This window comes from Peromyscus eremicus, chromosome 8b (genome assembly GCF_949786415.1).
Source record: "Peromyscus eremicus chromosome 8b, PerEre_H2_v1, whole genome shotgun sequence".
Lineage (NCBI taxonomy): Eukaryota > Metazoa > Chordata > Mammalia > Rodentia > Cricetidae > Peromyscus > Peromyscus eremicus.
In genome coordinates, this window is record NC_081424.1 from 47,024,092 (window position 1) to 47,050,307 (window position 26,216).

The following is a 26,216-nucleotide window of genomic DNA, read 5'->3' on the forward strand; positions in this document are numbered from 1 at the left end:
GTGTGTGTGTGTGTGTGTGTTTCTGGGTATGTGCACATCCATGCGAGTTCCAAGGATCCCAGAGGCACTGTATCCCCTTGAAACTACTCAACATGGGTGCAAGGAACTGAAATTAGGCTTTTGTGAGAACAGTATGCACTCTTAACCACTGAACCATCTCTCGAGCCCCAAGAGTCCTATTCTTACTCTGACAGAAAGGGAAGAGAAGCTACCATGATACCGGATGAGAAGGAAGATACACTAGGTCTGGCTATGGTTTAGTTAGCTGCAAGTGTGTTTGCTAGCTTTCAGTTATTACCATACAACAGCAAAATGCAGTGAGGGAGAGGCTGTACTTAGCAGAAATCAAGCAGTGCTAAATTAAAACAATGTGTAGCTGAAAAACATTGCCTTTATTTAGAACCAGAAAGAATTTAAAAATCACACCATTATGAAAGTTTAAAAAAATATAGCACTCAGTGCAATGAAATACTACATTTAATTATTTTTCAGACTTAAGGCAGATTTCTCACAATTTACATGTGAGAAGTTAGTTAGCATGATCCAAACTCAACTATCCATTTCTCATATCTTTCAATGTCTGCAGCTGATACTGACTTAGAAACTTTCTTTAAAGCCATCTCAAAATCCTCCATGGTGGTAGGCATATGCATTTCTTCTCTTGAAAGGTTTCGGATTTCTTCTGGAGTTAGACCCTCAATACGCCTTCTCATGGCCATCAAGGATGCATCCCTAGGTATTAAGTTTTTAAAAAGACCAAAGTGTTACTTTAATTGAATTTAAAAACTGTCAAATTCTCTAAGATCTTACCCACATTATATACATAACATTAATACTACATTGCAACTTACATTGGAAAACAAGGCCTGCTTTGAGTTGCTTTTTAGCATTGAAATCTTCCATAATGAAATAAGTATACTAATTAATTCCAGTAATAAATGGTGAAAATACAGTTCAAGATAAAGTAAAAAGATATAATAAAGCAGCTTGCAATTGAGTTTTCTTATGTGTTCAATAAAGCATAGGTATTCGGGATCTGGAGAGATGGCTCAGAGGTTAAGAGCACTGGCTGTTTTTCCAGAGGTCCTGAGTTCAATTCCCAGGAACCACATGGTGGCTCACAACCATCTCTAGTGGGATCTGATGCCCTCTTCTGGCATAAAGTTGTACATTCAGATAGAGCACTTGCATTCTTAAAATAAATTAATCTTAAAAAAAAAAAAAAATAGGTATTCACCATGAAGACAGAAAAGAATGTTAGCTAGAAAATTAAACATTTTCTCCATATAAGGGAAATCAGGCATGTTTTCCCTTTCCCTTCTATTACAGAAATTTAACATCAAGACAGTCTTTCATAAGCTGGGCAGTGGTGGCATACACATGGGAGGCAGAGGCAGGTAGATCTCTGAGTTCAAGGCCAGCCTGGTCTACAGAGTGAGTTCCAGGACAACCAGGGCTACACTCTTTGAGAAAAAGTTTCATGTAGCCCAGACTGACCTCAAACCGGCAGTGTAGCTAAGGATGATCTTGTACTTCTGATTCTCCTGCCTCCATGTTCTGAGTGCTAGGATTACAGTCCTGCACCACCACATCTTATGTGGTGCTGAGGACCAAGTCCAAGGCTTCGTGCAAGTTAAGAAAGTATTCTACCACCTAAGCCACACACCCAGCTCATGCAGTTTCTTTCTCTGACCAAGTTCATCCTTAACTGCAGTCACCATGTATGCGCAGAGGCAGTAACTTCACTTGTACACATAATCTGATTCCCATAGTCGGAGTGATGTGCTCACTTAGAAATGTGGCAGCTAGTATAGTCAAGTCCCTGAGACTTAGATTAGGGCCACGCCTTGTTGAGCCAACTGGACAAAGAGTCTTACTCCAGTTACATTTAGGACATGGTGATTACATGTATGCATGACTACAAGACTACAGTATTACTGTGTCCTGTGAGTCATTTCCCATCTAACACTGCAGGGAAGCAATGCTTCTTGAACGTAGAGCTTTCAAATGGACTGTGAATCATCAAATGCAAATATCTAGCCAACACCTGTTAACACTAACTTAAAACCAACTTGTAACCATCAATATACTGCAGTGTAGAGTTGGGATTTTTGTAATGCCAGGGATCAAACTCAGGGCTTGCATGCTAGACCAACACTACAAATGAGCTCTATCTCCCAGCCAGGGTAGGTCATCTGCCTTAATATAAACACAACTGAAGTTTAGGCTTACAAAAACCGAGAGTGAGAAATACACACCTGCATACATTGGTAATGTCCGCCCCCGAGTAACCTTCCATGTTCTCTGCGATGCTTGCAAGGTTAACATCATCAGCCAGTTCCAGCTCTCGAAGACTTATTCTTAACAGTTCTTCCCTGCCTTTTGCTAATGGGAGAAACACAGTTTAAAATTTACATTCAATGGGAACAGAATATTGTGTATTTTGCTCAAGCCTACTTTCTGATATAGTTTTAAGGATGGTCTCATAATGGAACTTAGGCTGGCCTTGAATTCATCATCCTCCTGCCTCAGCCTAAAAGTACTAGGATTTATAGGCATAAGCTACCATGTCCGCCTCAAGCCCACAAAGTATTAGAAATTGTTTTCCAATTCTTGGAGAAGCGTGCTTATCAAGTTTTCAAGGCTTCCAGGTTCTAGATGTAGCCAAACACATGAAAGAGCATGTATCTGCCTCCTCAAGGAAGGCTAGTATAAATTTTAAATTATAAAATCTACTTGATAACTGGAGCTCCCAGAAAAGAGTCATGATACCTGATGGTAAAGGAATGTAGATTCTTTTCTCAAGACGCCGTCTTAAAGCTTCATCTATATCCCAGGGAAAATTAGTAGCTGCCAGAACCATAACCATTTTGGAAGGGTCATCGTTTTCTGAAGCACCTCCAACACCTAAAAGGGTAGGGAGAATAAAAGTTACTGAGTGGGACTCATGAAATAAAGCTCAGTTCTTTTTTTTTTTTTTTTTTTCCGTTTTTTTTTGAGACAGGGTTTCTCTGTGTAGTTTTGGTGCCTGCCCTGAATCTCGCTCTGTAGACCAGGCTGACCTTGAACTCACAGAGATCCGACTGGCTCTGCCTCCCGAGTGCTGGGATTAAAGGAGTGCGCCACCACCCGGCAAAAGCTCAGTTCTGAACAGACTGAAATCTGTACATAACGATTCAGGGCAGTGCAGTCTCCCAGCCTCCCTAAGACTCATGTGAGTATGTGACCCAAGGAAAATGAAAGGTTTTGCAGTACACAAATATGTACAAATATGACCTACAAGAGATTTAATGAAAACACCAGCTCAGTTAATCACTTACCAATTACTTAAAAAAGAAAAAGAAAAAAAAAATCACTGGGCATGGTGGTGCATTCCTTAAATCTCAGCACTTGGAGGCAGAGGCAGGCAGATCTCTGTGAGTTTGAGGCCAGCCTGATCTACAGAGTCTCAGGACAGCCAAAACTCAGGGCAGCCAAAACTATGTAGACACTGTCTCGAAAAAGCAACAAAAACAAAAAACCCTATCAGGCTGGAGAGATACTTCATTGGTTAAGAGCACTGGCTGCTTTTCCAGAGGACCTGTGTTCAATTCCCAGCACCATGTGGCAGCTCAAAACTCCAGTTCCAGGGGTTGTGACACCCTTTTCTGGCCTCATCTGGCACCAAGTATGCATAAGATGCACAAACATACATGAAACAAACACTCATATACATAAACTGTGAATACATTTTTAAAAAGTATTCCAAGTACATATATAACCTCTAAGGCCAATCTGTTTGCACTTTATGTCCATTTGTTCTGTGGCTAAAAATAAAGAATCGATATACATGCCAAAGAGAGGTATGTGGATGCCATTATTTCTGACAGGTCACCCACTCAAGAATATCCATTGACTGCTACTGATCTCTATGCCCTGAACGCCTGCCCCTCATCCTTCTGGAGTTCTAACACATACTGAATATGCTGGACTAGCACTACAAACAGCTTGACTGACTGGAAGAGCATACGCAGCCAGCTCCCATCCCAAGTCGGTCTATGCACAGACATGTGCGTACCGTCCATTTGAACCAGCAGCTCAGCTTTCACCCTTCGGCTTGCCTCATGCTCTTCAGAAGTCCCTCGGCGACTACAAATGGAATCTATCTCATCAATAAATATGGTAGCTGGAGAGTAAAATCGAGCCTAAAGGAAGAAACCAAGCAATACCAGGTTTTAGCATTTTGATTTTTCTTATTTAAAAATAATATGAGGCTGGGATACACCCTAGTGATAGAGTGCTTACCTAGTATGCCTAAGGCCCAGTGTCACTGAAATAATCTATAGATTAGGAACTGGGAAACCTGAGGCTGAATGACGGCTTATGATCACTTGCTGCTCTTGTAGTGAACCTGAGTTCAGTTTCCAGCTTGCAAATGGACAACTCACAACAACTCCTCTAACTCCAGTTACAGAGGATTTGACATCCTCTTCTGGCCTTTCTGGCCAGCACACATGATACACAGGCTCACACACAGGCACTCATACATACACAGAAAATAGAAAGAAACAAATCTACATACTACACCTTTCCTCTTGCCTAATGGAAGAAAGAGGGCATGGCATCCTATTTAAGTTAGTTTAATTACATTTACTTGTGTGCGTGCACATATGTGTGGGTGTAGGCGAGCCACAGAGCATATTTACATAAGGACAACTTGCAGGTGTTCAATCATTCTTTCCAGCACATGGGTCTCAGGGATCAAATTCAGGCTGACAGGCTTGGTGGCAAGCACCACTGAATCATCTCACTGTCCCACCTTTTTTTCTTTTTTGGATACAGGAACTCATGATTCCCAGGTATCCCTGATTTGCTATCTAGCTGAAGATGACCTTGAGCCCATTTCTCCTGCTGGGATTTCAGATGCACACTGTCACAGCTCTAAAATATAGCTTCTAATGAAAACATAGACATCTTTTTCTCCAGTATAATTCTGGCTCCCTCTCAAAAAAAAAAGTGTGCATGTGATAAATACAGTGTTATCCTGCACCCTAGTGATAATATGAACAACTGGTAGGTTCTAGGAAAAGCTTGGTTAAAACCATTCCCTTACATTATAGTGTCTGACTAATAGAGAAATTCTAGTTAGATGGTTATTTTTTTTTACATAGAAAAAATTCACGGGGCTGGAGAGATGGCTCAGTGGTTAAGAGCACTGACTGCTTTCCCAGAGGACCAGGGTTCAATTCCCAGCACCCACATGATAGCTCACAGCTGTCTGTAACTCTAATTCCAGGGGATCCGATACCCTCACATAGACATACATGCAGGCAAAAACACTAACACACATTAAAAAAAAAAAAAAAACTAAAAAAAACTAAAAAAAATTTTTTAAAGGGGCTAGAGAGATGTCTCAGCGGTTAAGAGCACTGGCTGTTCTTCTAGAAGACCTAAGTTCAATTCCCAGTACCTACATGGCAGCTTACAACTGCTTATAACTGTCTCCAGGGTATTGGACACCCTCACACAGATATTCATGCAGGCAAAACACCAATGCACATAAAAATAAAAATAAATAAGGTATCCAAAAAAATTCACTTTTTACATGAAGTATATTTTAATGCTTCTAAGTAAACCATTAAAAGAGTCAATGTTTATTGTTGTGTTTAAGCACATCAACAAGAAGTAAACTTCATTCTGTATGTTGTCACACCAAGCAAAAACCATCATTTCTGATTCTTCTCAAGCACTGAGTCAGAGTGGTCTGTTTCAAGCAGAAGCTACAAGACACATGCCAAACTGGTTTTGCTTGGCTTGGGAGGACACTGTGAAGAAATCTTCGATGTGCCTTTTGGTAAGGGAAAACTCTGTCCGGTGTAATCACTGTTGGTAACATCCCACCATTACAAGAATCCAACCCAGGGACCATTCAGACACAGCTCATCACATCCCTCCTTCTAACAGATAATGGCTTCAGGCACAAGCATGTGACTCAAGACCAAATGCTGACCCATGGACTTCTGCTTCAAGAACTGAAGTGAGGATGCATTTCTCTGGCTTATACGTCTTACCTCAGTCACCCCATGGGCCTGCCCAAAGTCAAAGCTAGCCACAGTAGAGTGCTGAGATCAGAAAGATCTCTAAGGATGTCTGAACTAAGGCTCTCAGTAGGCCTAATAACTGGGAAAGTAACTTTAAATAAGCCCTATAGAGCACACTTTCTGCTCAAGTTTAAAATAAAACAACAAACTAGACAATTACTTTTTTTTAATGTCATATGAAAAATCATGGACATTTTCATTAGACTTAAATGGTCTTATTTAAAATACAGGCCTTTAGGGGCTGAAGAGATGGCACAGCAGTTAGGAACGCTAGTTCTATTCAGTCACCCACAGGGCAGCTCACAACATTATCTACTCCAGTTCCGGGGATCTGATGGATTCTCCTTGCCTCGTTGGGCACAAGACATGCACATGGGTGCACATACACACTTTCAGGCAAAGCACCCATACACACAAAAGAAAAATATAGATTTTAACTTCCAGACAAATTCTCAACCAAAGAGAAGGAAAGTCTCACCCCACGCTCAGGAGTAGTTGGCCAACACCAATCAGACTCCATGTTTTTAGTGGCTTTCTTTCTTTTTTTTTTTTTAAGAGAGAAAGGGTACTGGAGAGATGGATCAGTGGTTGAGGACACCAATTTCTCTTCTAGAAGACCTGGGTTCAATTCCTAGCACTTACATGGCTCAGAATAGTCTATAGCCCGAATCCCAGGGAATGTGACATCCTCTTCTGGCCTCCTCGGGTACTGCATGCTCATGGTACATAGGACATATATGCAGACAAAACACCCATAAAGGAGAAAATAGTTTAAGTTTTTTGAAATGAGAAAGAAAGAATATGAAATTGGGTGGGTGGGAAGGGGGGAAACCTGGAAACCTGGGAGAAGTTGGAAGACAGGAAAAAGTATAAAAATATACTGTATGAAAGCCTCAAAGAATAAATAATAGGCCTTGACTGAAGCATCAGAAGTTCAATGTCAGCCACCCAATGATACATGAGATCCTGTCTCAAAAAACTAAGTCAACTAATTAATTAGAACATAGGACTTAAGCACTGTACAACATTCACTCTGAGAGATTCCGGGGAAATCAGAACATGTTCAAAGAAGTACCATCTACCTGGCATGGTGGCACATGCCTATAATCTCGTCATTCAGATGAGGTAGGAGGATTGCTGTGAATTTTAAGCTAGCCAGAACAATATAGCCAAGACCCCATCTCTTAATACAAAATGAAGGAAAAAACATCCTCTCAAGCTGTAGGAGAGGCAGAAGTTTTAGGTTTTTGAGGAAGGGAGTCCATGTGAAATATGGCCCCTGACTCAGGATTACAAGAGAAGGAACTCCAAACTACAGGCACTGCCTTGTGACTCAGCCAGTGTTCACTTGTCACTCAAGTAGCATATTCCTGTAGATGCAAAGGGATTTATTGAATGATGGTTAAGGTTCTCCCAGGCAGCTCCAGGAAAGCCAGTAAAGAACTGCTTTTTTGTATGCCTCTGTAAACCTCAGTAGGAAAACCACTGTGGGGCTACAAGTAGAGAGCAAACTCAAGGCCCTGGGTTTGGAGAAAAGAATGATGGAAGCCAGCATTAGGAGGAAGCCTCTTCCCACAGAATAAATTAGTTTACATCAGTATAAAGCTCTATACTTAAAAGCATATCCAAAAGCTGGGCAGTGGTGGCACATGCCTTTAATCCCAGCACCTGGGAGGCAGAGACTGATGGATTTCCGAGTTCAAGGCCAGCCTGGTCTACAAAGCGAGTTCCAGGACAGCCAGGACTACACAGAGAAATCCCGTCTCAGAGGGAAAAAATAAAATTAATTAAATATATGTGTGTGTTTGTGTGTTTATGTATGTATGTATGTATGTATGTATGTATGTATGTATGTATGTGTCTCCCAATAATTTTTAAACAGGTAATATTAAGCTCCAATGAGTTAAGATTTGTATTAAGCAACTTCCTTGTATCAGTTGACTTTCTGATATCACAGAGGTAAACTGTGTGTGTGCACGCGGGCATGAGTTTATGTGTGCAAAGATGGAAGTATGATAAATTTGGTGCCTCAGATGATTTGAGATCAGCAGGGCTATCCTCACTCTTCTGTAATCTCACTGCATTTCAATTTTTTAGTATTCACTTACTATTATTATCTGGTGAGAGGATCTCACTATGTCACTCTGGTTATTGTGGAATTCACTATGTAGACCAGGCTGGCCTCAAACGCATAGAGATTCATCTCTTTCTGCCTCTTGAGTGCTAGGATTAAAGGCGTGCACCACCACACCTGGCTTCATAGTATTTTAAAGTAAGTATATGCCTTGATTTGTTGATGCATCGGGGGCCAACAGACACTGCAGAAATAATAATTACCTCACAAATATAGAAGACAGCCTGTATCTCAAGAAAAAAAAAGGAATTTATCCAATGTGGAGACACAGAGTAATCACTGTGGCTGCTGTTTGTCACCAGACCAAAGAATTATCTTTATAATATCTTTATGATAAATGACTTTCAAAATGACAAATGAAAATTGTATATTAGGCCAAGTGGTGGTGACACACGCCTTTAATCCCTGCACTCGGGAGGCAGAGGCAGGTAAATCTCTGAGATTGAGGCCAGCCTGGCCCAGGACAGCCAGGGCTACACAGAGAAAACCTGTCTCAAAAAACCAAAAAATTAAAAAAAAATTGTACATTAAACAACCTTAATAAATACTCTGCCAAAAGAATGAAATATAGAAAAAAAGATGGGGCTGGACAGATGGCTCAGAGGTTAAGAGCACTGGCTGTTCTTCCAGAGGTCATGAGTTCAATTCCCAGCAACCACATAGTGGCTCACTACCATCTACAATGAGATCTGGCGCCCTGTTCTGGTGCACAGGCAAAACACTGGTTAAGAGTTGTTACCGGACAACCGTTGTTAGACAACTGGAGTTTAGTTCCCTGCACCTACAAGAGGTCACTCCTAAAACAAACACCTGTAACTCAGCTACAGGAGATTCAGCACCCCTTCTGCCCTCCACACGCATCTGCACTCGTGTATGTAAACCCTCACACAGACATACACAAATGCACACAATTAAAGTAAAATTAATCTTAAACTCAAGGTCATTGGCAGAGCAGACAGGTTGGAGGTGATCTAAATTCCATGGCTGCTTAAGAGTCTACATCTTTGGCTTGTTAAATACAGCACTTAATCAAGTCATAACTAAGCATGCTGTTTAACAAACGTAATTATGAAGCTGGCAAGATGGTTCCAGCAGATAAGAGCACTTGTTGCACATAAGGGTGGAGAGAACTGCTTCACAAAACTGCCCTCTGATGTCCACTTGAATGTGGTGGTATGCACTATGGCCCATCACGAATATGTGTGTTTGTGTGTGTGTGTGTGTGTGTGTGTGTGTGTGTACAATAATAATAAAATTTAAAACAAACCAACTAATTATAATTACTTTAGACTCTTACAGCACATTAGTAATGCTAATGCCATAGTGGACAGATGCTCAGGAACCAGCACACGTGGCTCCACCTCTGGAGGAAAGGAGATCAACGGAAACCCAAGTCACTCATGTTTCCTATCTACATAATGGAGAAAGCTCTGTGAGAGCTCTCTCAAACATTACCATTTCAAACAGAAGACGAACAAGCTTCTCAGACTCTCCTCTGTATTTGGAAGTCAGGGTTGATGAAGAGACATTGAAGAATGTTGTCTTGCATTCTGTAGCAACTGCTTTAGCAAGGAGGGTCTTTCCAGTGCCAGGTGGGCCAACCATCAGTACTCCCTGTAGGAGCGAACAGAGTACAATCAACAGCGTTAGCAAAGACTTCACCGCCATTGCTACTTCCTCCCCATTTTTGTCTTTTGAGGAGGATAAGCAGAAACAGAGCCCTGACCTCCTGGGCTCCAGTGTTCCTCCTGCTCTCCTCTCTGGAGTCGTGGGACTATCAGGGGACACCTCCTGTCCTGTAGCTGCCCTTGTTCTAACAAATAATACTAAGTATCAAATTTCACTAAATTTATATGGGACACTGAGACAAAGAGCAAAGAGAAAAAGGAATGCTATTTCATAACAAAGTTTTACTTATTTATTTTTTGATACAGGGTCTCATTCATTTAGTACTGGCTGGCCCGGAACTCACTCTGTAGACCAGGCTGGCCTCACACTCACAGAGCTCCACCTATCTCTGTCTTCCAAGTGCTGGGATTAAAAGTGCCGGGGTTTGGGGGGGGTGGGGTGGGGGGGGTGGTAGGCCGGAGAGGAAGGTAGTGGTGTGGAGTGGGAAGAGAGAGAGGAGGAATGAGGAGAGGATCTGTGGTTGGTATGTAAAATGAATTTTAAAAAAATTTTTAAATAAAAAAAGAAGTATATGCCATCACTCCTGGCACAAATACCTGGCACAAGAGGGAAGATAATCACATTAAAAGTTTGGAACTTATTGGGCAATAGTGCCTCACGCCTTTAATCCTAGCCCTTGGGAGGCAGAGGCAGGCGGATCTCTGTAAGTTCGAGGCTAGCCTGGTCTACAGAGTTTCAGGACAGCCAGGGCTGTTACACAGAGAACCCTGTCTCGAAAAACCAAAAGTTTGGAACTCAGTTAAGAAAAAGGAAAACAAATAATTATTAATTTATTAATCATTACAAAAAGGTTAACTATTAATAATTCGCATTTTAAAGAAGCAGATGTTTACTCTTAACCCACATTCTTTTAAACAGCTCATATATATATCCCAGAATTTTCAAAAAATGCCATTATCAGATAAAAATATTGCTATGACAAATTATGCGATGCGACAAATGAAATGTGTTTGCCAGCTGGGTCATGTGTGCAAACAGAAGATCATTCTAAGTGTGCTATGTGTACTTTTTACTCTGAGAACCATGCATTGGTTTGGTCAAAACAAAATTCTGAATAATACAACATAAACTTTTTCTTTTTTCCGAGATAGGGTCTTACTCTAATCCAGGCTGTCCTGGAACTCAGTATGTAGCCCAGGCTTACCTGCCTACATTTCCTGAGTGCTGGGATTACAGACTTGAGCTATTACACCTGGTTTAAAATTTTTCCTAGAGGCAGGTGGATCTTTGTGAGTTCGAGGCCAGCCTGGTCTACAGAGTGAGATCCAGGAAAGGCACAAAGCTCCACAGAGAAGCCCTGTCTCAAAAAACCAAAAAAAAAAAAAAAAAAAAAAAAAGTTTTTCCTTATTCCACTTTTTCCAATATGAGTAAGTAATGGCTCATCATAGCAGCACTGCCATTTACTCAGACAATGCCTAAGGGTACAAACTTACTTTCCATGGTCTCCTAATGCCCTTAAAGAATTCTGGCATCCACATTGGTAACACCACTGCTTCCTTAAGCAACTTTTTAGCTTCTACTAAATCAGCAATATCATCCCTGAAAGAAAAGATACTTTATCAGCCAACCCTTAGATTATATATCCAATCCTATAATCATCACCCTGGAAACCATCATCTGCACAGGATTTTATGCCACAGACAAAATGCTCAGTCTTACACACCAATCAGTATACATAGAGGATAATCTTTGGTTTTAGTTCTTGGTAATAACGGTTTTCAGTTAAAATTAGGAGAGCATAGATCTCATTCATTCATTCTCTATGCTGCCAAGCTAGTGTAAAATTCGTGATGCGATACGACCTAAGTCAAGGTTAAAGCATTTCCTTAACTAAAAAGCTTGGAACCATACACATGTATGTTTGCATACACTTCACCACTTAAGCATTCTCTAATCCAAAATCCGTTCAGATTAATCTCATCTAAAACTCTCCAACTTTCTAAGGATAATTTATTTGCTTGCTTAAATAAATGTGGCTCAAGGCCCTAGTCTGGAAAAAAGAATGATGTAAGCCAGCACGGAGGAGGAAGCCTCTTCCCACAGAAGAAAGTCATTTAACTCTATACTTGAAAATATATCCAATAACCAGGCAGTACTGGAGCACACCTTTAATCCTAGCACTCAAAGAGGCAGAGGCAGGTGGATCTCTGGGTTTGGTGCCATCCTGGTCTAAGAGCTAGTTCCATGACAGCCAGGGCTACACAAAGAAACCCTGTCTTGAAAAACAAAGGAAAACAATCAAACAAACAAAAATTAGAGGGAACTGGAGAAATGGGTCAGCAGTTAAGAGCACTGGCTGCTCTTCCAGAGGACCCAGGTTCAATTCCCAGCACCCACATGGCAGCTCACAACTGTCTGTAACTCCAGTTCCAGGGAATCTGACACCCTCACATAGACACACATGCAGGCAAAACACCAACTCACATAAAATAAAAGTAAATTATTAAAAAAAAATGTGGATCTTGGTGAATTTTTGGATTTCTGATTTTTCATATTAGGGATGCTGAACATGCATTATCACTGACAGCAACTTATCGTATATCCCATAACTTGAATGGCTTAGAAGAATGGCCATTAAAAAAAGAATAAACAGGGTACACAGCAAATACAGCTGCTATGCTTCCAACTTTACTAAGAGGCAGACACCAACGTTAAAAGAACATCAACAAGCCGGGTGGTGTTGGCGTAAGCCTTTAATCCCAGCACTCATGAGGCAGAGGCAGGTGGATCTCTGTGACTTCAAGGCCAGCCTGGTCTATAGAGCGAGTTTCAGAACAGCCAGGGCTACACAGAGAAACCCAATCTCGGAAAAACTAAATATATATATAACATCAACATCATTATGAAGTTCTCCCCAGTCACTAGAATACCTACCAGTACTACTAGTGTATGTAGCAATTTTATTATGAAAATATTTTTATTGATGAATATCAATTACTAGAAATTTTTAAATATTCTAAAAATACCTATTAATCATCTATATTTTAATTAAAAGTATGTGCCAGAATATAACTTGTGTAAAAGTGAGCTTTTATAACAAACTGTAAAAAGGTATACATCCTTTACTAGATATAAATAAAGTTGAGAATCTTGCACTAATAGCAAATAAAAGCAATATCTAACATAAGCTATAGACATAAACAAGATGCATTCATAAAAATCTCCACCTAGGGCTAGCGAGCTGGCTCAGTGTGTAAAGTGGTTACTGAACAGGACTGAGGACCTGATCCTCAGAACCCACAGAAACATGGGAGAGAACAGAGTTCACAAAGTTGTCCTCTGATCTCCAATCTGTGTCACAGTGCATGCTCCACCCCGTCACACACACACACACAATAATGATAGCTTTTTTGTTAGTGTTTTGGATTTTTTTGAGACAAGGTTTCTTTCTGTAGCCCTGGCTGTCCTGGAACTGCTCTATGGACCACACTGGCCTTGAACTCACAGAGCTCCACCTACCTCTGCTTCCTGGGTGCTGGGATTAGAGGCATGTGCCATCACTACCCAGCAATAATAAAAGTTTAAAACAACTAAATAAGCAACAAAAACAAAACCTCAACCTTTTCAACATTAGAAGAGAGCCCAAAAGATGAAATCTGTGTTCTTGGTCCCACTCTGTACATGACTTATTAATTTAAAAGAATCTCAAGGAACTGGAGATATTCAGTTGGCAGAGAACTCGCCTCAAATTATGAGACCCTGTGTTCAATACCTAGTATCACACACACACACACACACACACACACACACACAAAGAAGCTGGAGAGATGGTTCAGTGGGTAAGGGCATTGGCTGCTCTCACAGAGTGCCAGGTTTGATTCCCAGCTGCCACAATGCAGCTCACAAGCATCTGTAACTCCAGTTCCTAGGAATATGATGCCTTCTTCTGTCACTGCACACATAGTCACTGCACACATAGGGCACAGGCAAAACACCCATCCATATAAAATAATAAACTTAGAAATGCAAAATACAAAAAACTCCAAACTAAAGTCTGGGTAATGTAGCTCAGTTGGTTTAATACTTGTCTAGCAGGCACAAGCCCTGGAGTCCTCACCATCACCATGTAAATTGGTCACGGTAATGTGTCTGTCATCTCAGCGCTCAGGTAAGAGAATGAAGTTCAATGCCATGATGGCTACACAGCCAGTTTGAAGCCAGTCTGCTCTACAGGGAACCCTGTCTCACAACAAACAAAAATACAAATCTCAAGACAACATACTGGTACAGCCTGAATGGAAATACAGTTGTTCACTGGATGTCTGCTTACACTGCATACCCTAGTCTGTCCTCAAAGCAGATCTTTAGCACATGCTCACATTTTCTCCATTTTCTGTTTCCAGAACTATCATCAGCTCAATTATCTTGTGATGTGACTTACCACCGAACATTGGGATTTTGAGAAATTATATCTCTTTCCAAAGCTTCCACTAAGTCCTTGTCATATCCAGTGCTATCAAATTTATTTGCCTCTGGTTCTGTAACTGCAGCAGGTGATTTGTTCTACATGAGGAGATAAAAAACAGAAGAGCTTTTAATTGACCAAAAATTTATATTTTGTTTCTGTGAATCAGAAACAACAATCAGACCAAAGTGATTTTGTTTATTGAATGGTCTCCTGGTGTAAACCCAACATGAGTCAAACTTCTGAGCCTCCTGCTTCCCAAATCATGAGTATTACCACCACTAGCCAAGGAAAACCATCCTAATCAAAGTGGATTCCTTCCAGAAACCAAAGAGGCCAGAAGGAAGTGATATAGCATTTTCTAAGTGCACAAAGAAAACCCAGAATCCTTCCAGCATAATATCCTCCAGAAATGAAGAAGATATCAAGGCATTCTCAGAGACAGGCATGGGAGCACATGCCTAGAATCCTAGCACTTGAGAATTAGAGACAAGGAGACTGTGAGATCACCTCACCAATTCAAACCAAACCAAAACCACCTTCACTAAAACACAAAAACAAAAGAACCAACCCTTAGATAAGAAAAAAACTAACAGAACTTTATCAACCTTGAAACACGGACAAGTCAGGAAACAATACATGGAACTATGTAACTATGACAGGTTTTATTTCCCCTCATTTTCTAATTACACTGGACAGCAAAAGCAAAAATTACAACAGTCTAATGTAGTTGTAAATTAATACAAAGAAATGTTTATAATTGCAAATAGGAAGAATAAAGAGATATAGAACACTTCTGTACTCAGAAGTCATAAAATGACTATCAGTAAATCACTTCTCTCTCTCTCTCTCTCTCTCTCTCTCTCTCTCTCTCTCTCTCTCTCACACACACACACACACACACACACACACACACACAAAATGTTAAAGAAAAAAATCTCAAAGCATGTCCACTTAAAAAAAAAATTACAGCTTCAAAAAGGGCTCAAACATGTGGCATGTAAAGTAAGATAATCAATTCAGAACCTAAATAAGGAAATGGACAACATGATGAGAAATTCAACCAGGAATGTTCAACATGAAAATTGAGATTCTGAAAAAATAAATGTTAGAAATGAGTCATTTGTTAAAAACAACAAGCCAAATAGTAGTGGTGCATTCCTTTAAACCCAGTACTCGGGAGGCAGAGGCAGGTGGATCTCTGTGAGTTCAAGGCCAGTCTGATCTACAGCGTGAGATCCAGGGTAGCTACAGCTACACAGAGAGAACCTGTCTGGAAAAACAATACAAAACACACACACACACACACACACACACACACACACACACACACACACACAAGCCACCACCAACAACCACTCACTGAAAAGCATCACTCATAGATTAAATCAACCATAAGAATATCAGGGTAAAAGATAAAATGGATACTATTTTCAGACAACAACTACCACACACACAAAAATAAGCATGATCACAAGTTTGAAGAACTCTGGCACATGCTCAAAAACTAAAGGTAAGACTCCATGGGACAGAATAAAAAGCTAAGCTAAAGTGTAAGGTTATCTGGCTGAAGAGATGGTTTGTCCACTAATGGCTAAGTCTCATTCATCACAAAAGTTAAAGGCATGGAAAAACCTCTTCAATGAAACTTCTCAGCACTAAGGAAAAATATGGCATTCAGAACCCCAAACAGATATGACCAGAAAGACTTTTTATAAGACATATTATTTAGTATCTAAGCAAATATTTAAAACTACAGGACAAAGAAACAATATTAAAACCTGGGAGGAAGGGGCACAGGTGTTCCACCATACTTACAAAGGCAAACCCATCAGATCTCACATCAGAAACCTAAAATGTAGGAAAGCATTGGACACACTTCAAGTACAGAAAACAACTGCCAGACCAAGAGTATTATATCCACCAGAGAGAGGTTTAAAATTTGATGGAGAAATAAAAACTTTCCATGATGAGTATGAATTAAAACAATTCGTGACAATTTGTCAGCATTATACAAAACACTTTAAGGAATCTTATACAGAGAGGAAGAAAAACAACCCCAACAGCAGCACAGGAAAGAGGGGTGCTGTGGAATATTATAACTAGGCAAAGATGTCTTACATTTATGCTGCAGAATATTACTTTAGCTGTGCAAAGGGGTGTTACTTTTCTTTATACTGCATTTGTTTAATTATGTAAAGAGGTGTTGCGTCTGTTTCACCTTGCCTGCCTAAGGCACCTGATTGGTCTAATAAAGAGCTGAACAGCCAATAGGCAGAGAGCGGATATGCGAGGCTGGCAGGCAGAGAGAATAAATAGGAGGAGGAGTCTAGGCTTGAGAGAAAAAGGAACAAGAGAAGAAGAGAGAAAGAGAGGGAAAGGCCCAGTGCAAGAAGCCAGACAGCCACCAGCCATCTACACATGAGAAGCAGTGAAAGTAAGATATTCAGAAGAAGGAAGAAAAGTCAAAAGCCCTGAGGCAAAAGATAGATAGATAAACTGTTGTGGAATATTAGTTGAAGATGTGTTACATTAGTTTATGCTGTGGAACATTTGTTTATTGATGTAAAGATGTGTTGCATTCTTTAATGTTGCATTGTTTTAACTCTGTGAACCTGTGTTACTTTGCCTGGCTAAAACACCTGATGGTCTAATAAAGACCTGAATAGCTAATAGCTAGGCAGGAGAAAGGATAAGGCAGGGCTGGCAGGCAGAGAGAATAAATAGGAGAAATCTGGGAAGAGAGATTGAAGAGTGAGAAAAGGAGGAGAGGAGAACACCAGGGTCCAGCCACCCAGCTACACAGCAAGCCATGGAGTAAGAAGTAAAGAGAGGTATACAGAATAGAGTAAGATAAAAGCCCAGAGGCAAAAGATAGGATAAATTTAAGTTAAGAAAAGCTGGCTAGAAACAAGCCAAGCTAAGGCCAGGCATTTATAAGTAAGAAAAAGTCTCTGTGTATTTATTTGGGATCTGGGTGGCAGGCCCCCCAAAAGAGTAAAGAGTAAAAAAAAAACCAACTACAAGAAACAGGTTAATTTAAGTTAAAAGAGCTAGTCAGAAACGAGCCTAAGCTAAGCTGAGTATTCAAAAGTAATAAGAAGTCTCTGTGTCATACTTGGGAGCTGGTTGGTGGCCCAAAAAGAAAAAGCCTGGCACAGAATGAGTTTCACAAGGAACAGAATCAAATGTGTCTGTGATGGTCGATCTCCATAGTCACCTGGATGGCACTTAGAATCGTCATGGAGACCACTTTCTGGGCATGCCTGTCTGGACTATGTAAATGAAGTGGGAAGGCCCACCCTACTGTGGGATAAAAAGAGACAGGGAGATGAGTGCTGGCACTCATCCCTCTCTGCTTCTGAGTGGTACACTCTAAACAGCAGCCTCATTCCTGCCTTCACACCTTCCCCAATGATGGACCCTCCAAATTTCAAGCCAAAATAAAACACTTCTTCCCTTAAATTGCTTTTGTTACAACAAGGAAAGTAATTGACACAGGTACAGCTCTGTAAACCAGTGAACCGTAGGATGAATGGAGGTCAATATGAGCACTAACTGAATAAACCAGGAAGCAATCGACACAATGACAGCAATCGGCCAATATCTCAAAATAATGAATCTAAAAGTCAAGGGTTCCAGCTCTAATTAAAAGATGCAGACTAAGCCAGATGGTGCTGACACACACCTTTAATCCCAGCACTAAAAAGGCACAGGCAGGCAGATCTCTGTGAGTTCGAGACCATCCTGGTCTACAGAGCTAGTTCCAGGACAGCCAGGGCTACACAGAGAAACCCTGTCTCAAAACAACAACAACAAAAAAGGATGCAGACTAGAAGACTGGATCAAAACACAAGATCCAATGACCTGTCTTCGAAAGATGCATGTCACTGGTAAAGACACACACATACGGAAAGACACACACATATGGAAAGGCAAAGGTTAGAAACTATGAAGGAAGAAAGTGGAAGCAGAAAACACTCAAGGGCAGAATTCTTGTCCTCAAAAAAGCAGACATCAGAGAGAGAATGGTTATAAACTATTAATAAAGTGTAAAAAGATGGAATTAGAGACAGATATATATCAAATCCTGGCTTATCTATTTCATGAAAGAAACACTATTGAACACACAGGACCAGAGACACAGCAAGTGACTTCAATGCTTCACTCTCAGCAATATACAGCTGAAGAAAAAAAACCCTATGGTCACTGTGTGTATGTATGACATGTTTGCATGTATGTCATGGTGTGCATGTGGAGGTCAAAGAACAATTCTGTTACGTCAGTTCTTTTCCTCCGCCTTCTTAGAGGTTCTGGGATCAAACTCAGGTTGTCAAGCTGTCAAGCTCTTCATCTGCTGAGTCATCTTTGCAGGCCCAAATAAAGAAATACTTTACATTTAGCTGGTGTGGTAGTACACACCTATAGCCCCAGCACTTGGGAGGTGGAGGCAGGAAGATCAGGAGTTCAAGGGCAGCCTAGGCTACATGAGACCCCTTCTCAATAACAAAACCACTACCACCACCAAAATCTTCATAGTTAAACTACATTGATCAAATGGGCTTAACAACAACAAGAAAACCACTCAACAACCGCAGCCTACAGAACTCTCAACAACACAGACACACTCCTGGCCGCAAGTCAAGTCATGACAACACAAGAGAATGAATACACTTTCTGTGTCTTCACAAATCGTAATGGAATAAAACAAGAGGTCAGTAACAAGAGAAACCACAGAAACTACAGATGGAAATCCAGCAATGCACCCCTGAGTGATCAGGGGGTCACTGAAGAAACCAAGGAGAAAATCCAAAAACTCCTGGAGGAACAGGGCGGTAAATGCACTTTAAGTCTAACAACTTGAGCTTGATTCCTTGGGATTCATGTGGAAGAAGAGAAGAGACTCTAACCTCTACATGTGTGATACAGCACATGTACATGTACACGTACACACACACACACACACACACACACACATACACACACACACACAATTTTTTTGAGAGGGAGTTCAGATAGGGTCTCGCTATATAGTCTTGGCTGGCCTGAAACTCACTTTGTAGACCAGGCTGGCCTAGAACTCAGAAAGATCCACCAGCCTCTGACTCCTGAGTGCTAGAATTAAAGGCATGTGCCACCATACCTGGCTTCAATTTTTTTTTAAAAGGACACCCCCCCCCCCCAAACCCAAATGACAACCAAATTTTTCCTGACTGGTGAAGGAAACCCAACATGTACAGCCAAGATTCTGTAGCAGCCATGGCAAATCAAGAAGCATGGTGTCCCCACTGTTTCAAATCCTGATTTCTAAGGTTAAGAACTGACTCACTTAAAAACATTTTGTTTTGCCAAGCAGTGGAGGTGCACACCTTTGATCCCAACACTCCAGAGGCAGGGGCAGGCAGATCTCTGTGAGTTCAAGGCCAGTCTGGTCTAAAAAGTGAGTTCCAGGACAGCCAGGACTGTTACACAGAGAAATCCTGTCTTGAAAAACAAAAACAAACAAACAAACATTTTGTTTTGAGGGGGCTGGAGAGAACCCTCGGCAGTTAGGAGCACTGGCTTCTCTTCCAGAAGTTCTGAGCTCAATTCCCAGCACCCACATGGCCCTTACAACTGTAGTCCTATGGGATCCAGTGCTCTCTTCTGGTATGCAAATGATCATGCAGACAAAACATCCATATACATAAAATAATCTTCTAAAATTCTTGTCACTTGAGCTGGAGAGATGGCTCAGTGTTTAAGAGCACCAACTGCTTTTCCAAAGGACCCAGTTCCATTCCCAGCACCCACATGGCAGCTCACAACTGTCTGTAACTCCAAGATCTTGACACCCTCACACAGACATACATGCAGGTAAAACACCAATGCAAACACAATAAAAATAAATAATTAAAAAAAATTCTTGTCACTTTCTGTTGGTGTGCATGTGTTTACGTATGCCGCATGTGTGCAGCCAGCCGCCTGCAGAGACCAGAAGAGGGGGTGGGAGTCCCTGGAGCTGGAGGTAGAGGAGGGTGTGAGCTCCCTGATGGAGGTGCTGGGGATCAAACTTAGGAAGAGCAGCACTTTAACCAGCAAGCCATCTCCCCAGCTCCAACTTTCACTTTTGAAGGCCACACCATTTACCTTTTCCTCTCTTCCTTTATTCTGCTCTTTCTTATCACGACTACGAACAGCCTTCCCCCGGTCATTGTGAAGATTCTGTGCAGATGGACGATGAGCTCTGACGACTGTGCCTGGCCGGTTACTTTGTGGTTTAGGGTCATTGTACTGAGTAGACTGGCGTTTCCGAGGTCCTGGTGAGGGTCTAAACAACACAAGGTCATGAAAACCACAGTCAGTTCCTAAGGGAGCAGGGCACACGCCCAGCTAATGAAGAGAACTAAGGAAGTCAACATAGAAACTGAGCACATATCGGGATAACAAACTTCAGGATGCTGAAACCCAGGATCTACCATTTAAACCTGACATGGCTGCTATGGCCAATGACAGGAATGCAGTACTGTCATATTTTAGAAACAATTAAGGAAGCAAAAGTCACTTATACTTAGGACATTACTGTACCACAAAGAGAATAAAAAAAAATAAGCCTGATTGCTGGAAAGTGAAAAAAGAGCAGTTATCAGAGAACAGTGCTTTATCAGAAGAACCAAAATGCAGTGCAGATGTTAAGATTTCTTCTACCCAGAGCTACACATGCAATTCAGTGTGATTTTACTTAGAATATATTATAATTCTTGTTGGTTAGCTGAAGGTTTTAATAATTTCCTCATTCTAAAAGACTAGGATGAAAGCTGGGTATGATGGTACATGAGCTTTAATCCCAGCATTTGAAAGACAGAGGCATGTGGACCACTGTGAGTTAGAGGCCAGATATACATAGCAAGTCCAAGGGCAAGGGTACATAGTAAGACCCTGTTCAAAAAAGAAAAAAAAAAAAACAAAAAAAAAACAAAAAAACAAAACAAAACAAAAAACCAAGAAAATGAAAAAGAAAGAGAAAGAGAAGGAGAAAGAAAGAGGAAAGGAAAAGGTGGTGGTTGAAGAGATGGCTTAGCAATTAAGAGCAGTTGCAGCAGCTCTTGTTGAGGACCTGGATTCTCAGTTCCCAGGATACACACAGCAGCTCACCACTGCCTGTGACTCCAGCTCCAGGATCCAATGCCCGCTTCTAGCCTCTGCAGGCACCAGGCACACAGTTGGTATACACATACACATACAGACAAAACACGCCGGGCGGTGGTGGCGCACGCCTTTAATCCCAGCACTCGGGAGGCAGAGCCAGGCGGATCTCTGTGAGTTCGAGGCCAGCCTGAGCTACCAAGTGAGTCCCAGGAAAGGCGCAAAGCTACACAGAGAAACCCTGTCTCGAAAAACCAAAAAAAAAAAAAAAACCATACAGACAAAACATCCATACATATAAAATAGGTAAATAAAAATAAACCCCGGTGGAAATTACAAAAACTCATGGAAGGTGCCTCAGCCTCATATGTAACTCCCTTGTTTCATTTTGATTTCAGTGGCAGAATTTAGACCTCCATATTTAGTGGTGCTTTATTTATGTGGATGAATAAAAGCATACAAAACCCAAAAAGAACAGAAGGAAAGGGCCTTATTCTTAAGTGCCTTAGGGTATACTTCAACACAAAGAAACTATGTTACCTAAAATCAATGCACTTTACTTGTTTGGTTTTTTGTTTGTTTGCTTGTTGTTTTTGTTTTGTTTTGTTGTTGTTTTCAAGACAGAGTTTCTCTGTGTAGCCCTGGCTGTCTTGGAACTCATTCTGTAGACCAGGCTGGCCTTGAACTCATGAGATCTGCCTGTCTCTGCCTCCCTAGTGCTGAGATTAAAGACACCACCACCACGTGGCACATTGTTGATTATTCATTTGCCGTCTACTGGTAGTAGAAAGCTGGGAGTAAATGCCAACTAGAGCCAAGCGGGCTCCAAAGCCTGCCAGTCTGAATCCCTCAATTTACATATGAAAAATCTGAGTTGCAAACAGCATACATGATTTTTCAGCAGCTACAAAGAGTGGGAAAGACTCCCGTTCCCAGATGTCCTCAGTATGTAAGCTAAGTCAGCTACTTTCAGCCCATGCACCCCTAGTTCTAATTTCCACCTAGACATGATACACATTTAACAATTCGAAAAGGATATTTTAGTACAAACTTCCCGCACATCCCTCAACTGCACATTCCAGCAACCCATTCCATCTGATAGATAAGGACCAAGGCTAAGGCTATCAGCTTCTGGGCTAGTCTTCTTAAAAAGTCTCCACTTACCTTCGTTCAACAGGTACAGGCAAAGACCACACTTCTCCTTCAGAAGCCGGAAGCTCGTGCTGCGCAGCTTTTAAAGGAGTGCTGTCCAGTTTAAAGCTCTCAAGTGTTTTCATGATATCCTTAACATGCTTAGCTTCCACATTTATTTCCTGCCAAACCTGGTTTCAAAGAAAAATATAACTGAGAATATGACTTAAAGAAAATTTCTTTAAATAATCACTGCCCAAACTAAATTTAGCAGCTTCCACTTTGATATGATAGTAAGCAAACTACATCAAACATCTTTATAAAATTACAATAATTAATTTTCTTGTTTCAATTCCAAAACTAAGTCAAAAAATGATTAAAAATGGTAGCAAAGGGGCTGGAGAAGTGTCTCAGAGGGTAAGAGGCTGCTCTTCCAGGGGACCTGGGTTTCATTCTCAGAATCCACATGGCAGCTCACAGCCACATGTAACTCCAGTTCCAAGGGATCTGATGTCCTCTTCTGGCCTCCATGGGCAGTGCATTCACCTTGTGCACTGCCATACATGCAGGCAAAACACTTACACACATAAAATTAAAATAAATATTTTAAAACAAATCCTGGCTAATTAAATTGATACCCACATAATTCTTATTCAGATTGTATAACAACTGAAAGGTTAGCTGCAACTTTCAAGTTTGACAAAAACAAAACTTTTGCAAGTTGCCCTTTAATGACGGTTTTATGCTATTTAATTAACTGATTTTGGTGTTTTGTTTTGTTGGTTTTCCAAGACAAGGTTTCTCTATGTAACAGTTCCAGATGTCCTGGAACTCGCTCTGTAGATGAGGCTGACCTCTGCCTCCCAACTGCTGGGATTAAAGGCCTGCACCACCACCACCCAGTAACTGATTTTGATTTTTAAACAAGGTTCCATTAGTATTGTACAGTGGCCTCAAAGTCACAATCCTCCTACCTGAGCCTCCAACATGCTAGGATTGCAGGTGTGCATCACCATACTAGGCTTAGTTAACTTTTAAAACCACGATCAACTTCCATTATATGGGGTAATGGTCATCCAACACTCTGAATATATTTAATACTACTGAGTGTTAATAGCATAAAGTTTTAATGTATTAAAATGTATTTTTAATGTATTAAAAACTTTATACTGAACTATACATTAAATGATATACATATGTGTGTGTGTGTGTGTGTGTGTGTGTGTGTGTATGTATGTATATTTTGGTTTTGAGGGGGTTTTTTGTTTTGTTTTTTGAGACAGGGTTTCTCTGTATAACAGCTCTGGCTGTCCTGGAACTCACTCTGTAGACCAGGCTGGTCTCGAACTCACAGAAATCCACCTGCCTCTGCCTCCCAAGTGCTGGGATTAAAGGCTTGATTTATATACTTTTAAAGTATGTTCCCCTCTTAGTAACATAAATATGGACAGTCAGATTTAAGGAAAAGTTCTTTTACAAAAAAAGGCTACTTCTCTCCAGTGTTACAGAGAAATGTGGTATTAAAACAGCAGCCAGGAAGTAATATTTCACAACAAATTCAATTCAAAGGATCACTAATTTCTGTAATGTTCTATTATGACAGTTAAACTTTGGTAAATGCTGCCCTGGACTAGATCTTATGAGTTCCATGGTTTCCAACTATATTTTCTTCCATCCTCGGTATCTAAAATTCCTTAAATGGGATTCAAATAGATCAGCTTTATGTAAAGTTTTATAAGAAATAAGGTTCTGCAAGAATTTGCTGTCATTTGCATTACAGCAATGTCATTATAAAATCAACTGCAGGGCTTGGGTATAGTGGTGCAGGCCATTAATCCTAGGTCTGGACAGGTAGAGATAGGAGGATTGAGTATGAGACCATCATAGTCCACACAGCAAATTCCAAGACAGCCAGGGCCACAGAGTTAGACCCTGTCTCCAAAAAAGGAAAAAAGAAAAGAAAAAGACTACTACTTAAAAACTATGATTAAATTACAATAATTAGAATAATGAAGCAGAGGTCATAATACTGTTGATGGTAAAAGTGCTGTTGCTCACAGTGATGGCTATTCTTGGTTGTCAACTTGACTACATCTGGAGTTAACTAAAAACCCAAGTCATTGGGCACACCTGTTGGGGATTTTTAGGTAACTGGATTATTTGAGGTGAGAAGACACACCCTAAATCTGGGCCGTACATTCTTGTTGCAGCCTATATAAAGGACAAGGAAGAAAAGCTTTTGCTCTCGGCCTGCTTGCCCTTGGTTCACTGGCATTAGAGCCTACTTACTCAGAACGCCAACGTACACTTTAGAACAGCTGTGAGTTTTGGCTCTAGCCTGGTCTACAGAGCTAGTTCTAGGACATCCAAGGCTATACAAAGAAACTTTGTCTCAAAAAACCTATACTCTCTGATGTATGTACAGCACTCAAAGTCAATCTAAATTTTCTGAGTATTAAGCACAGCAGCCATGATTCTTACCTGTTGCCATTTCTGCTGGAGGTATGTATCTTTGACTGAGTACAGATACTTGTTCATTTGGTCAAGAACTCCCTGATAATAGACCATTGCAGAGTCATAGTTTCCCAGCAATGCATATTCACGAGCCAATTTTACATTCTCACTAATCATGAGAAGACTCATGCTCACATGTAAGCTAAGGAAAGAAACAAGAAACATTTTCATGTTATACATCTCTTAAAAATAAGTACAAAGTTTCTTAAAAACATACTTCCCAGGACTCCTTTACTAAGGAAGTTTACAACAGGATCAGTGAGACCATTCAGTAGATGACTGACCCAGCCTTAATCCAATGAACCCAAATAAAGGGGAAACAAGAAAACCAAGTCCACAAGGCTGTCCTGACCTCCATCTGCACATGTTCACACACCACAATGCACATCTGCCCCAACTCCGACAAAATAACAAACTTTTAATAATTCATTTATTTTATATGTATGAGTATTTTGTCTGTATGTATGTCTATAAACCATATGTGTGGAGTGTGTGCAGAGACCAGAAGAAGGTGTTGATACTCTGAGATTGGAGTTAGAGACAGTTGTGAGCCACAGTGTGGGTGCTAAGAAATGAATCTAGGTCCTCTGGGAAAACAGCCAGTGCTCTTAACCACTGAGCCATCTTTCCAGTCTGAACAAATAATTCTAAAAATTAAGTTTATGGTAACACATGTGACATCATCTCCACATTGACTCCTATAGTTTCCATCCTTAAAGAAACATCTTGGGACTTGGAGATAACAGTTTAGCTCAGTGCTAGACTGCTTGCCTACCATGCATAAGGCCCTTGGTTCAATGCTCAGTGCTACACAGATACATAAACAACTTGGGCTAGGGATACAGTTTAGATGTAAAGCACACCCAAGACAAGGCCTTGGCTTCAAATTACACTACCATCAAAAATAAAACTCATACGTATATACAAGCATGCATGATTTTAGTTTCCAAAGCTAAGACCACCATAAAGGCTAGCTCAGACATTACTTCTTAGGTTGTCCACCTCAGCTCAAAATAAATGTTCACCATGTAGGTCCTCTGGCATTTTACTGGAATTTTCATCTCATGACAGTTATCTAGTTACTCTACATTTATCTCTACTAGACTAAGTTCTCTGAGAGCAAGATATACATGTGAA

General features: G+C 40.7%; 1 protein-coding gene across 2 annotated transcripts in view; it reads right to left on the reverse strand.

The window, feature by feature from the left end:
• Window positions 1-459: 459 nt before the first annotated feature.
• Katna1 (katanin catalytic subunit A1) overlaps window positions 460-26,216 on the reverse strand; it is a 34,065-nt gene continuing 8,308 nt past the window's right edge. For both annotated transcript variants that reach the window (XM_059272772.1, XM_059272773.1), the window contains exons 2-11: window positions 25,047-25,221; window positions 22,599-22,756; window positions 20,439-20,619; window positions 14,286-14,407; window positions 11,338-11,443; window positions 9,670-9,828; window positions 4,058-4,184; window positions 2,773-2,907; window positions 2,259-2,385; window positions 460-732 (exon numbers count right to left, since the gene is read on the reverse strand). In XM_059272772.1, coding sequence (XP_059128755.1) covers window positions 534-732; window positions 2,259-2,385; window positions 2,773-2,907; window positions 4,058-4,184; window positions 9,670-9,828; window positions 11,338-11,443; window positions 14,286-14,407; window positions 20,439-20,619; window positions 22,599-22,756; window positions 25,047-25,208 — 1,476 coding nt within the window. In that variant the 5' untranslated portion in view covers window positions 25,209-25,221 and the 3' untranslated portion in view covers window positions 460-533. The remainder of the gene's footprint in view (window positions 733-2,258; window positions 2,386-2,772; window positions 2,908-4,057; window positions 4,185-9,669; window positions 9,829-11,337; window positions 11,444-14,285; window positions 14,408-20,438; window positions 20,620-22,598; window positions 22,757-25,046; window positions 25,222-26,216) is intronic.